At 43.0% G+C, this 14,895-nt stretch overlaps 1 protein-coding gene across 1 annotated transcript in view; it reads right to left on the reverse strand.

Moving 5' to 3' along the window:
- The window catches only part of VWA8 (von Willebrand factor A domain containing 8), a 668,510-nt gene that overhangs the window by 415,160 nt on the left and 238,455 nt on the right, over positions 1-14,895 (reverse strand). Inside the window, exon 17 of the mRNA XM_082247613.1 lies at positions 8,108-8,185. Within this exon, the coding sequence (XP_082103739.1) occupies positions 8,108-8,185 (78 nt within the window). The remainder of the gene's footprint in view (positions 1-8,107; positions 8,186-14,895) is intronic.

A 14,895-nucleotide genomic window follows, 5' to 3' on the forward strand; every position in this document is an offset into this window, starting at 1 on the left:
TGCCAAGTTGGATTGTATATATAGCGCTGTTAGCCTTATCCACGAGAGTGGTGGCAACAAATGAGGGCTAATCTGATTAGCACTGGGATTTCACAGGATCTCCTGGTTTATCACTACCACAATATTGATTTTTGGACTTTTTTTCACTATTACTACAATATTGTTTTTTGGACTTTCTAATCTCATTTTTATGGTTGCTTTGGATTTAATCATGGACTATTTTCGGATTATTCGGTTGTAGTCACATTGACTCATCACCTATAGCACTTATATCTCATTGTATAGTTACATTCACAGTGTAAGTGATTGCTTATATCTTTTTGTGCGCAACTAGTGTTTTTCTTCTCTCACTATTTTTCATTTCAATTTATATTAAATTGCGGCACATATACTCACATTTTATACACACTTATTTTTTGATTTCACTTCAATAAGGTGTGATTATTTAAAGCGCGAGATTTCCCCTTATTAAATATAAAACCTACTTTTTCTGCTGCCAGTCTAGTCAGGAGAAATCAAGGGATACAGACATGTCATTACTTTAGTACCAAATGAATTTGATACTTTTTGTAGGAACATTTCATTTAAGTAATTTGCCACAAAATTACTCTAGAAACAGGTGTTAGGCTAAAAATAAAATAGACGTCAACAATGGAAAGACCTGGGAGCATATGACTGGAAATTTGGGACAGCATATTCAGCACAAGTTATTTTTTAGTGTTCTACTTTGAAACATCTAAAAATAAGCACAGACAGACAACACTTTATAATGATAGGCGAGATCCAAAACCCTTTTTCTACATTTGGCATTTTGCGTCCCTAATGAATAACATGTGCCTGTGTACCTAATTTTCCATTATATTCACTTCTAGGGTCTCATATTAGAACAGAGCATTCCAGATCACCACCGTAAATGTCTTAGTGATAAAAAGAACTTGGCTGGTTTAGCAAATTCAACATAATTGTCACGATAAATGCAACACAACACACAATCAACACAAAGTGGTACATAATTGTGAAGTGGATGGAAAATTATAAATGATTTGCAATTTTTTTTTTTTTACAAACAAATAACTGAAAAGTAAGTCAATACTTTGTAGAACCACCTTTCGCTGCAGTTACAGCTGCAAGTTTTTTTGGGGAGGTCTCTACCAGCTTTGAACATCTAGACTCTAGAGAGTAAAATGTTTGCCCATTCTTCTTTGCAAAATAGCTCAAGCTCTAACAGATTGGATGGAGAGCATCTGTGAACAGCAATTTTCAAGTTTTGACACAGATTCCAAATTGAATTTAGGTCTGGACTTTGACTGGGCCATTCTAACACATGAATATGCTTTGATCTAAACCATTCCATTGTTGCTCTGGCTGATTGCTTAGAGTTGTTGTCCTGCTGGAAGTTGAACCTTCGCCCCAGTCTAAAGTATTTTGCAGGCTACAGGTTTTCTTCCAAGATTGCCCTTTATTTGGCTCCATCCATCTTCCCATCAACTCTGACCAGCTTCCCTGTCTCTGCTGTAGAAAAGCATTCCCACAACATGATGCTGCCACCACCATGTTTCACAGTGGGGATGGTGTGATCAGGGTGATGTGCAGTGTTAGTTTTCCGCCACACATAGCGTTTTGCTTTTAGGCCAAAAAATTTAAATTTTGGTCTGACCAGAGCCCCTTCTTCCACATGTTTGCTGTGTCCCCCACAAGGCTTCCAGCAAACTGCAAACAGGACATTTTATGGCTTTCTTTCAACAATAGCTTTCTTCTTGCCACTCTTCCATAAAGGCCAGATTTGTGGAGTGCATGACAGATTTTCCCACCTCAGCTATGGATCTCTGCAGCTCCTTCAGACTTACCATGGGTCTCTTGGCTGCTTCTCTGATTAATTCTCTCCTTGCCCGGCCTGTCAGTTTAGGTGGACAGCCATGTCTTGGTAGGTTTGCAGTTGTGCCATACTCTTTCCATTTTCAGATGATGGATTAAACAGTGCTCCGTGAGATATTCAAAGCTTGGGATATTTTTTTTATAACTTAACCCTCCTTTAACCCCTTGATGCCAGCGTAATGAAAATATGCAGCCTTCAGCTTTAAATGGTTGTACTGGGGTGATGCCTGTATCTGCAGGCATCACCCCAGTACAGTTTTTTAGGGCCTGACGGTCGGCTTTCTTGTATTAACAAACTATGCGTCTAACCAGCCGCTCGGCAGTTATTACAAGCAGCAGGAGGGCTTCACAGAACAGCTGAACTTATACTGAGAATAAATTATACACACTCTATTTATTAATTAGGTGACTTCTGAAGGCAATTGGTTCCACTAGATTTTAGTTTGTGGTATAAAAGTAAAGCAGGCTAAATTCAAATGCACGACACACTTTTTAGATATTTATTCGTAAAACATTTTGAAAACCGTTTATCATTTTCCTTCCCCTTCACAATTATGTGCCACTTTGTGTTGGTCTATCACATAAAATCCCAATAAAATATATTCATGTTTTTGGTTGTAACATGACAAAATGTGGAAAATTTCAAGGAGCGTGAATACTTTTTCAAGCACTGTATGTTTATATAATACAAGAGCATTGTCAATCAGACTCAGTTCACACCTTTGCATTTTGCGACTGGTGCGTTCTACAGTGCATTTTTTTGTGTGTTTTGCGATTTTACAGCTATACGCAGTTTTTATATTTTTTGGGCACATTGTTGTTGGGCAGATGAAAAAACGCATAATGCAAATCGCTGTAAAATCGCTGCAAAAACACACTGCATGCTTTTCTGCATCTTCTCTATTGAAATCTATGGAACAAAAAAAGCAAAAAAAAAAGGCGCATTTTGACATGTAAAAAAGTTTCTGACCCTTTCCAAAAACACAGCAAAAAGTATAGATGTGAATGTGTCCTATAGGAAAGCATGTTAAATGGACTGTAGTGCGTTTCTGCAAAAAGCACCAAAAAACACATAGGTGTGAACCAGGCCTAAGGTATACACTTTAACCCCTTCAATACCGAGTCATTGTAAAATGACGTCGGCAACATTCCTTTACCGATCCGGGCCGACGTCATATGACAATGACGTTCTAGCTGCCAGTGCGCGCCCCCGGCGGCGCGATCAGGGATGAGGCTCGTCCCTCGGACATAGCCCATCCCTGATCAAGGTAAAGAGCCAATAGAAATTGGCTGCTTACCACATGATCGGCTGTGTCAATCACAGCCGATCACATGAGCGGCTCCAGCGCGAGCCGCTCGTTCCTTCCTTAATGCGCGCCCCCCCCGGAGGCGCGCAGCGCAGCGATCGGGGACGAGGCTCGTCCCTCGGACAGAGCCCATCCCCGGTCTAGGTAAAGAGCCAATGAAATTGGCTCTTTACCACGTGACTGGCTGTGTCCAATCACAGCCGGTCACAAATGTCATCAGAGAACACGGTAACTAGCTGTCACCGTGTTCTCCTCCTCACACACTGATCCTGTGTGAGGAGGAGATTGTGGTAACAGCTAGTTACCAAGTACAATGCACCCCAACCACACTGATTGCCCCCCCAATAAAGAGCACCTGTCACTAGCCCATCAAAGCACCTGAGTACCTGTCACCAGCCCATCAGGTACTCTGATGACAGGTACTCGGGTACTCTGATGGGCTGATGACAGGTACTCTGATGGGCTGGTGACAGGTACTCGGGTACTCTGATGATGGGTACTCGGGTACTCTGATGACAGGTACTCGGGTACTCTGATGACAGGTACTCGGGTACTCTGATGACAGGTACTCGGGTACTCTGATGACAGGTACTCGGGTACTCTGATGACGGGTACTCGGGTACTCTGATGACAGGTACTCTGATGACAGGTACTCGGGTACTCTGATGTCAGGTACTCGGGTACTCTGAGTACCCGTCACCGGAGTACCTGAGTACCCGTCACCGGAGTACCCGAGTACCTGTCACCTACCCATCAGAGTACCCGAGTACCTGTCACCTACCCATCAGAGTACCCGAGTACCTTCCACCTGCTCATCAGAGTACCTGACACCTGAAGTACCCCAGTACTTGCCACCTGCTCATCAGTACCCATCACTACTCATCAGTACTCATCAGTACCCATCAGTACCTATCACCTATCAGTATCAGTACTGATCATCCGTACCCATCAGTACAGTATCAGTATCACCTATCAGTATCAGTACTACTCATCAGTACCTATCACCTGCCTGTCACCTGCCCATAAGAGTACCCGAGTACCTGTCACCTGCCTATCGGAGTACTCGAGGACCTGCCACTTGCTCATCAGTACCAGAGTACCTGTCGCCTGCCCAGCAAAGTACCCGAGTACCTGTCACCCTTCATACAGGCACCATGTCTAAGTCCAAAAAGGTTTATATACGTCCTCCGTTTAAACCTAAATACCGATGTTATGGCAGCAGATAGCTGCCATAACCCTGGTATTTTTTTAAACGGTGGACGGTTGGCTTTCCGATAAGGGTGGTCCCAGCGGCGGATTCGCCGCGGGATCACCCTTCCGGGGTGGCGGAAGAGGTGCCCCCCCCCTTCCGCCGCATTCTGGTCCTCTTCCCCGCTTACCGGACCCGCCGGCAGCGGGGAAAACGATCCGTTCCCAGATCCTCACAGACAGGATGTCGAGTGAGGGCAAGCTTGCCCTCACTCGACTCTATGGTCTTGGAGGACCGGAGCTACGGCAAACGTCGTTGCCTAGCAACCAGTTTAAAGGTCCCTTTTTTTTTTTCATTTTATTTAATTTTTTTTTTCTTTTAGTGTACTTGTGAGATCTGAGGACTTTTTGACCCCAGATCTCACAAAAAAGAGGTCCTGTCGTGCCTTTTTCTATTACAAGTAATGTTTACATTTCTTGTAATAGAAATAAAAATGATCAATTTTTTTTTTTTAAAAAAAACAGTGTAAAAATAAAAAATAATAAATAAAATAAATAGTAAAAAAAAAAAATTAAAGCGCCCTGTCCCCGCGAGCTCGCGCGCAGAAGCGAATGCATACGGAAACCCCGCCCACATATGTAAACAGTGTTCAAACTACACATGTGAGGTATCGTCGCGATCGTTAGAGCAAGAGCAATAATTTGAGCCCTAGACCTCCTCTGTAACTCTAAGATAGCAACCTGTAGAAATTTTTAAAGTGTCGCCTATGGGGATTTTTAAGTACCAAAGTTTGTCACCATTCTGTGAGCGTGCGCAATTTTGAAGCATGACATGTTGGGTATCTATTTACTCGGCGTAACATTATCTTTCAAATTATGGAAAAAAATTGGGATAACTTTACTGGTTTCTTATTTTTTAATTCAAAAAATGAATTTTTTCCCCAAAAATTGCGTTTGGAAGACCGCTGCGCAAATACGGTGTGATAAAAAATATTGCAATAATCTCCATTTTATTCTCTAGGGTCTCTGCTAAAAAAAAATATATATATAATGTTTTGGGGTTCTAAGTAGTTTTCTAGCAAAAACAACTGATTTTAGCTTGTAAACACCAAATGTCAAAAATAGGCCTAGGCAAGTGGCTAGGATGCATGATGATGCTCCTTGGATGTTGGGCCCCTCTATATGGCTAGGCTGTGAAAAAGTCTTACACATGTGGTATTGCCATACTCAGGAGGAGTGGCAGAATGTATTTTGGGGTGTCATTTTTGCTATGTACATGCTATGTGTTAGGAATATCCTATAAATTGACAACTTTGTGTAAAAAAAATAAAAGTTTTTATTTTTTTCCCACATTTTCCAAAAACTTGTGGAAAAAAATGACATGTTCAAAGGACCCATAATGCCTCATATAATATACGTTGGAGTGTTTGCTTTCCAAAATGGGGTCATTTTGTGGACTTTTCCATTGTATTGGTGCTCTAGGGCCTTGAAAAGTGTGATAGGTAGTAAGAAAGTTTTATGTGTATTTATGCTCCTAAAACGCCTTATGGTGCTACTATGACGTGGAGTCTCTTTTTGTGGCCAGGCTGTGTAAAAGTCTCACACATGTGGTATCACCATACTCAGAAGGAGTAGCAGAATGAATTTTGGGGTGTCATTTTTGCGGTGTACATGCTATGTGTTAGAAATAGCTTATAAATTGACAACGTTTTGGGGAAAAAAAAGAAAAAAAAAATTTTTTCTTCATTTTCCCAAGAATTGTGGGAAAAAATTATAACTTCAAAAAACTCACCATGCCTCTTACTAAATACCTTGGACTGTCTACTTTACAAAAAGGGGTCATTTGGGGGGTATTTGTACTGTCCTGACATTTCAGGGCCTCAAGAAAGGAGATAGGCCATCAGTACATCTGGTGTGATCAATTTTCAGTAATTGGTACCATAGCTTCTAGACTCAATAACTTTCACACAGACTAAATAATATACACTAATTTGGGTTAATTTTACCAGAGATATGTAGCAGTATAAATTTTGGCCCAAATGTATGAAGAAAAATTAATTTTTTGCAAAATTTTATAATAGAAACTAAAAAAAAGTTTGTTTTTTTTTTGCAAAATTTTTGCTTTTTTTTTTTGCTTATATCATGAAAAAAAAAAAAAAAACCCCAGTTGTGATCAAATACCACCAAAAGAAAGCTCTATTTGTGTGAAAAAAATGATAAAAATTTTGTTTGGTTACAGTGTAGCATGACTGAGCAATTGTCATTCAAAGTGTGAGAGTGCTGAAAGCTGAAAATTGGTCTGGGCAGGAAGGGGGTCTAACTGCTCTGTATGGAAGCGGCTATACCTGCAAATACAATAAAAATAAATAAAAGTTATTATTATGACCATTATTAGTTATTAGAAATTGTGAAGGCTACTATCACCATTACCTCATACAAAGTTGAAAAAAAAAAATTAAGATGATGAAAATAATACCAACAACAATATTTTTATTCCTTTCAGTTCACTTAAATTCCAGCTTTAAAATCCTATAGGTTTCATAATATTAAGTAGACCAGATTTAAAATATATATAGTGATAATGTGTGGGGTTCACTGTGGTCTATTCAAAAAGACTTGTGTATCCAAGTGAAATGTACTTTTAAAGAGGAACTGCAGTCTGCTCACATAATTTGTAATAAAAAACATATTTGCATTCTGAAGCTTCCCTCCAACCACTTTGCATATAATTTTATATATACTTTGATTCTGTACATGTCAAATATGCTGCAGAAATCTGGCTGCAGCTATTTAAACTGTGGGTAGTCGAAGCCTCCTGGATTTACACAGAGGCACACACACACACACACACACATATATATATATATATATATATATATATATATATACACACACACACACACACACACACACACACACACACACATATATATATATATATATATATATATATATATATACACAGACACACATACATATATACAGACAAACACACTCACACCACTGCTTGCCTGCATATTTCTTCTCTCTTGATGAATACACCATCTCTGCAGTCTCCTGTTATCTCCGCCCTTATCCAGTCCCCCTCCAGCTCTGCAGCTCTCCATGGCTTTCCTATGACTAATCCCTCCTCCCTTGCTGACAAATTCTCACGAGAGTGAGAGAGAGCTGTGCATGATGTCACTAGCCTAGACTAATGACCAGAAAAGAAAGAAGTGAGCTGTAGAAGGTATTTACTGGCAGAAAAAAAATGTTTTACTATCCAAGGTTAAGAGAACAAGGGCTGAGGATTTAATAGATGGAAAAATGAAAAAATTACTGAAAGGACGCTTTAACATTATAAATAATGTATCTACTTGAATTTGCATCTATGTCAGCCTACTATACAGGACAGAGAGTGGGGCATAGCAACAGAAGCCAACCAAGCTCTGCTGCGGTGCTGATATACTGACAGCAAACATAGAAAAGATAGTGATTCGGGCTGGGGGTGTGTTTTGGGCCAACCTGTGTTGCCACTGCAAATGATACAGGATTTGCTAAACTGTCTTCCAGGCAAACCTAGATTACAAGACAGGATAAAAAGAACTGCAAATATTTTGGCAGGTAAAGCAGTTCAATTGTATGTATTTCATCTGTTCATTTAGCTGCTTGCCTGATATCCTAATTCAAGACTGCAATAAGTTACAAGCATCTGATTAGAACACACAATAATAAAATGTCATGAAACAGTAACTCACATTAGGGTCTTTTGTGTCACGTAACTTGTGCGTCAATGTCAGCAGCTGCTCCACTGCCTCTTTTGTGACATTTGGCACCTGAGAAAAAATAATATGGAATGTTTAGCTGTTAAACATCAAAACTTAAAAAAAAAAAACTTAATGTGATTATGTTAGTTTCTGAAGGCAATGGGCCATGGTTGCGTTTTAATGTTCCAGCATCTTCTGCAATTTTTTGTCTATTTTCCACAAGTCTCATTATGTTATCGCAACAGCATTTTAATTTAAAAAAAAAGAGCTAAAATTGCTCCATGTTGCTCCCAACAGATTTTTTCATACATATATACAGTGGGTACAGAAAGTATTCAGACCCCCTTACATTTTTCACTCTTTGTTATATTGCAGCCATTTGCTAAAATCATTTAAGTTCATTCTTCTTCCTCATGAATGTACACATAGCACCCCATACTGACAGAAAAACACAGAATTGTTGACATTGTTGCAGATTTATTAAAAAAGAAAAACTGAAATATCACATGGTCCTAAGTATTCAGACCCTTTGCTCAGTATTTAGTAGAAGCCCCCTTTTGATCTAATACAGCCAGGAGTCTTTTTGGGAAAGATGCAACAAGTCTTTCACACCTGGATTTGGGGATCCTCTGCCATTCCTCCTTGCAGATCCTCTCCAGTTCTGTCAGGTTGGATGGTAAACGTTGGTGGACAGCCATTTTTAGGTCTCTCCAGAGATGCTCAATTGGGTTTAAGTCAGGGCTCTGGCTGGGCCATTCAAGAACAGTCACGCACGGAGTCGTTGTGAAGCCACTCCTTCGTTATTTTAGCTGTGTGCTTAGGGTCATTGTCTTGTTGGAAGGTAAACCTTCGGCCCAGTCTGAGGTCCAGAGCACTCTGGAGAAGGTTTTTGTCCAGGATATCCCTGTACTTGGCGGCATTCATCTTTCCCTCGATTGCAACCAGTCGTCCTGTCCCTGCAGCTGAAAAACACCCCCACAGCATGATGCTGCCACCACCATGCTTCACTGTTGGGACTGTATTGGACAGGTGATGAGCAGTGCCTGGTTTTCTCCACACATACCACTTAGAATTAAGGCCAAAAAGTTCTATTTTGGTCTCATCAGACCAGAGAATCTTATTTCTCACCATCTTGGAGTCCTTCAGGCGTTTTTTTAGCAAACTCCATGAGGGCTTTCACGTGTCTTACACGGAGGAGAGGCTTCCGTCGGGCCACTCTGCCATAAAGCCCCGACTGGTGGAGGGCTGCAGTGATGGTTGACTTTCTACAACTTTCTGCCATCTCCTGACTGCATCTCTGGAGCTCAGCCACAGTGATCTTTGGGTTCTTCTTTACCTATCTCACCAAGGCTCTTCTCCCCCGATAGCTCAGTCTCCCCCGGACGGCCAGCTCTAGGAAGGGTTCTGGTCGTCCCAAACATCTTCCATTTGAGGATTATGGAAGCCACTGTGCTCTTAGGAACCTTAAGTGCAGCAGAAATCTTTTTGTAACCTGGCCAGATCTGTGCCTTGCCACAATTCTGTCTCTGAGCTCTTCAGGCAGTTCCTTTGACCTCATGATTCTCATTTGCTCTGACATGCATTGTGATCTGGAAGGTCTTATATAGACAGGTGTGTGGCTTTCCTAATCAAGTCCAATCAGTATAATCAAACACAGCTGGACACAAATGAAGGTGTAGAACCATATCAAGGATGATCAGAAGAAATGGAAAGCACCTGAGTTAAATATATGAGTGTCACAGCAAAGGGTCTGAATACTTAGGACCATGTGATATTTCAGTTTTTCTTTTTTAATAAATCTGCAACAATGTCAACAATTCTGTCAGTATGGGGTGCTATGTGTACATTCATGAGGAAGAAGAATGAACTTAAATGATTTTAGCAAATGGCTGCAATATAACTAAGAGTGAAAAATTTAAGGGGGTCTGAATACTTTCCGTACCCACTGTATATATAACAACTTTACGCCTTAAAAAAGCCTGTTTGGTGGCTTGACATGTTGCATTTCTTTATGAAGGATTATGTACTTTAACTTGCTTCTGCTTATCTACTTTAATATATCATAATATGGCATATTCTGACTTATGACTGCTCTGGGCAAATGATGTTTGCTGTACCGGAGAAACATTTGCTTGGAGCATCTGATAAGAAGTGGATTGCAGTGCACTTCATTGTGTGATATGGAGTCAAAGAGTCCAATAAGAAAAACTCAAGGTTTTGGGAAAGGCCATTGGCTTTGGCTCGGAAATGTTTTCAACAGCTGAAGAAAAGATAAAATCATGTGTTGTGATTTATGGAGAGCTTGCCAGAAAGGTATTGGATTTTGAATGCACATTTTTGGTTTAAAGGTGGTCTGGCAATTGTTTCATCATTTGTAAGGAAACCAAAATGCTCATGTCTAGGGTTTTTTATGTCTACTAATATACACTCTTTAATTAGAGTATAGCATCAAGTCAATTAACTGTTTAATGACAATCCCACATATACTGTGGCAGGGCTGCCCTTAAGTGCAAAATCTTGTACCTGTACGTGATTATCTTCCTCAGCCCTGGGGCGCACATGCGTCGGCAGAGCCCCAATCCCAGCAGGAGCCAATTAGCAGGTCCGGAGGACGAGATATCCACCAGGAACCCGGTGATAGTTCATAGAGAAGCAGAGCGACTGCCTATGTAAACAAGGCAGACCGCCGTTCTGCCAGAGAGGGAAATGGAGATCTCGTGTTTCTGCTAAGCAGAAACACAGATCTCTGTTTTCCATTAGTCAAAGCACTCCCCCCACAGTTAGAAAGCACTCATAGAAAACACAGTTAACCCTATGATTGTCCCTGGTGTTAACCCCTTTCCTGCCAGTGTCATTAATACAGTGACAGTGAATTCTTTTTAGTATTGATCACTGTATTGGTGTCACTGGTCCCCAACAAGTGTCACTTAGTGTCAGATTTGTCCACCAAAAACCAATCAATATATGCTTATTGGATTTTTTTACCAAACATAAGTAACATATGTAACAGAAAACATATTGGCCTAAATTTATGAAGAAATTCGATTTTTTTTTATTGGATATGTTTTATAACAGAAAATAAAAAATGTGATTTTTGACTTACGGTAAAATCCATTTCTCTGATGTTCATTGACGGACACAGCTCCTTATCTTCTTGACCATTGGGTTATACTGCCCCCTACAGGAGTAGGACACTAGGCAGAAAAAAAGGTTGATTACGCCTATGGAGCAGTCCCAGGGGGTATACTCTCACTCTCAGCTATAGGCACTCAGTTTTGTTACAAGCAGTGTCAGAAGAAAGCCAACTCCACAGTGGGGAGGGTGCTGTGTCTGTCAAAAAACATCAGAGAAATGGATTTTATGTTAAGTAAAAAATCCCATTTTCCCTTTCGTTCATTGACGGACACAGCTCCTTATTTTCTTGACCATTGGGATGTCCCAAAGCAGTGTCAAACATGAGGGGTGGGAACAGCAAGAAGAAAGCAAAGAAGATCGTCCAGATCGCCCCAGTACCGCAATCCCCCGCAGACGCAACAATGCTAGTACCGGGGCCAACACTTTTGTGAAGGCCCGAGGAGCGGAGGCGAGACCAAGGAGTAACGCCACAAACTGATAATGCTCCACACCCACGGCAAAGTGGAGGAAGCGCTGGTGACCGGCAAATATTGCAATGTGAAGATAGGCCTCCTTGATTTCAATAAAAGCAAGAAAATCCCCCTGATGTAGGGACACCACTACCGTGCAAATGGACTCTATTCGGAAATTCTGTAGCCGCACAAAGCAGTTTAGCGCCTTGAGGTCCAGAATTGGGACATACCTTGCCTTGCTTCCTGGGAACTGTAAACAGGTTTGAGTAAAACCCCTGAATATGTTCCGAAATGGAAACCGGGACAATCACCCCTTGAAGTAACAAGCCTTGCACTGCCCCAAAGACCCCGTAAGCAATCTGGCGACAGCACAAGAACCTTTCCAGGGGATAAGACCAAAACTCGATCTTGTAGCCGGACCGAAGGACTTTGTGGACCCACTTGTCCTGTACCAGGGAGGTCCAAGGATACGGAAACCAGCGAAGACGCCCCCCCACCCCAGATATGGATGAGGGCGCTCCTTCATGTAGAGGAAGCCTTGTCTTCAGGTCTGGAAGAGCCCGCTCATGGCTTGCCAGACCATGTGCTCTTGGAACCTCCGGTGGAGGCCCTGAAGGGCTTAGATCCCTTGTCTTCAGACCCTGAGGGACCAAAAGGCCTCTTATGAGCCAAAAAAAATGGCCCCTAGCCTGCGGAAGTAGAGGACTCTTCCCCCCTGTGAGGCCCTTAATGATGTCATCCAAGGAAGCTTCAAACAGGAGATCCCCCACAAATGGGAGATCAGATAAGGCCTTCTCAGAAGTCTGGTCTGCAGACCAGCATTTCAGCCAGTTATTTCGCCGAAGGACCACTGCTGTGACAGACCGTCTAAAAATCAAAGGAGCCGCATCCAAAGAGGTATCACTGACAAACTGTAGCTCCTGGAACAACTGATCCGCCAGCTCCACAAAGGCAGGTGGAAGCTGTTCCCCCTCTAGGTCCCGGTATAAAATTTTAGCCCACTCGGTCAGAGTTTGTGACACTAGGGCAATAGTAAATATCGGCCTAAGTGCCAAACCTGCCACCATGAACATATAGTGGGCCAGAGCCTCTGACCTACTATCAGCCAGATTTTTAAAGGCTGGGGCCTCCTCACCTGGAATTAAGGTGGCGTTATTTAACCTGGAAACCGGTAAGTCCACTACAGGTAGGACCGTCCACTTTTTAAACAGGGAATCCTCATATTCATAAGGATACCGCATTGAAAAATGCTTAGGGGGGTCTCAAAAGTGCGTTTTGGAAAACTCCACTGTTTTGTGACAATATTATCAAAGTAAGAGGCAAAGGGAAACACCCTCACCGCCTTGGAGGGCCTGTGGGTGCCAAAAGTTACAAAAGGGACCGGTGCCTCTGACGCATCAGCCCCATCCTCCATCTTTAATGGTTCACGCATTGACACAATCAGCACATCCACCAGCGCCTTTTCATGCACGGCTAGAGGAGCAAAGGAATCGTCCTATTGGAGCACGCAGGGAGTGTGGATGCAGGCCTAGAATGGTAACTCGCATCTACGGCGGCCGAATCAGACCCAGGATCTGATGAGACAGATGAAGACAGGAGAAGCCTTTTGCTAGCCCGTTTTTCCAGGACCAAATCCACCTTGGACATTAAGGACTCCAGGATCGCCGCCAGTGCAGTCAGGGATTGTTTGGACCCGGAGGGCCCAGCAGCCTCTGCAAGGGGATCAGGTGCGGAAATGTGCTCCAGAGGGACCCACACAAAAAAGTGTATAACACTGCTAGGAACCCCCCAACACGCTGGCTGCACCACAGGGCCCAGTACAGAGCACTACCGCTGCTAGAGCAGAGAGAGGGAGAAAGAATCCCACAAAAAGACTTATCACCACCGATCAGGCACTTACAGCCCCAAGCTAACTACACACTATGCGGCGAACAGGAAGAGAAAGATCCAGGAGTCAGCACTAGGGGCTCCCACCACTGCAATCACCGCCCATATAACTTCAAAAACATGGTAGCCGCTATTTTCAAGGAGAAAACCACAAGAAAATGGCCATTGAGGCTACACAAACATGGCTGCTGATCTACAGCACAAAAGGCTACAAGAAAATGGCGACACTACCCGCCACCCAGGACCCCAGGAGCCCCGAACACAATTCCAGTAGGAAGGGGGGCCCTGCCAGTAGCCCCCACCAGGTACAGCCCCCTCCCAAATGTCGATTGTCCGGTCGCCAGTGGCGCGCTCCCCCCTACCCCCATCTCGACACCCCAGATCGATATAAAAAGTATGGCCATCCCATGGGAGGGGAGGGTGGGTGTGGGAAAATGGGGTGTAACAATTTGCACAGAGGACCATCGTGAAAAAAGGGGGGGCAGGGGATGCTGCATGGAAAGGAGAGGAACCAGGAGGTTTCACCATCCCAGGGAGGGGCCCATGTCACCCCAAAATGCTCCAGGGTTAGTGGGGGGGACAGCTACTTACCATACCAGGAACAGGGTGGGCACCGCTCCTGACAGATCACTGTTCCATCTGAATAGGGGGGCTGTCGGCCAGGAGGAATGCTGTGACTCAGACCGAGGCCAGGTCAAATGCCCCCTCGCGAGACGTTTAACTCGCAGGCCATCCCTGTAGAGTGGGGCTATGTTGCGGCGACCTAGCGCAGAGCTGAGGCCTGCACATGCTCGCTGGCCAGACTGGGGGATCTAGATTATCCAGTTCGTCGCTCAGTCTGGCAGTTGATTAGAGATTCTTACAGGAACAAAATAACAAAGATATGAAAAAGGTCCATTTAAAAGGAAAAAAAATGCCAGGACCAGAGATCCCAGCAAGGAACTAGGTCCTTGCTCTTGAATAGGCAGAAAAAAACATCCCAATGGTCAAGAAAGTAAGGAGCTGCGTCCGTCAATGAACGAAAGAGAAAATGGGATTTTTGACTTACCATAAAATCCATTTCTCTGGTGTTTATTGACAGACACAGAACCCACCCCTCTGTGGAGTTGGCTTTCTTCTGACACTGCTTGTATAGTGCCTATAGCTGAGAGTGGGAGTATACCCTCTGGGACTGCCCCATAGACATAGTCAAGCTTTTTCCTGCCTAGTGCCCTACTCCTGTAGGGGCAGTATAACCCAATGGTCAAGAAGATAAGGAGCTGTGTCCGTCAATGAACGAAAGAGAAATAGTTTTTTTTTTTTTGT

The sequence above is a fragment of the Pelophylax lessonae genome, assembly GCF_965119305.1.
Source record: "Pelophylax lessonae genome assembly, chromosome: 2".
Lineage (NCBI taxonomy): Eukaryota > Metazoa > Chordata > Amphibia > Anura > Ranidae > Pelophylax > Pelophylax lessonae.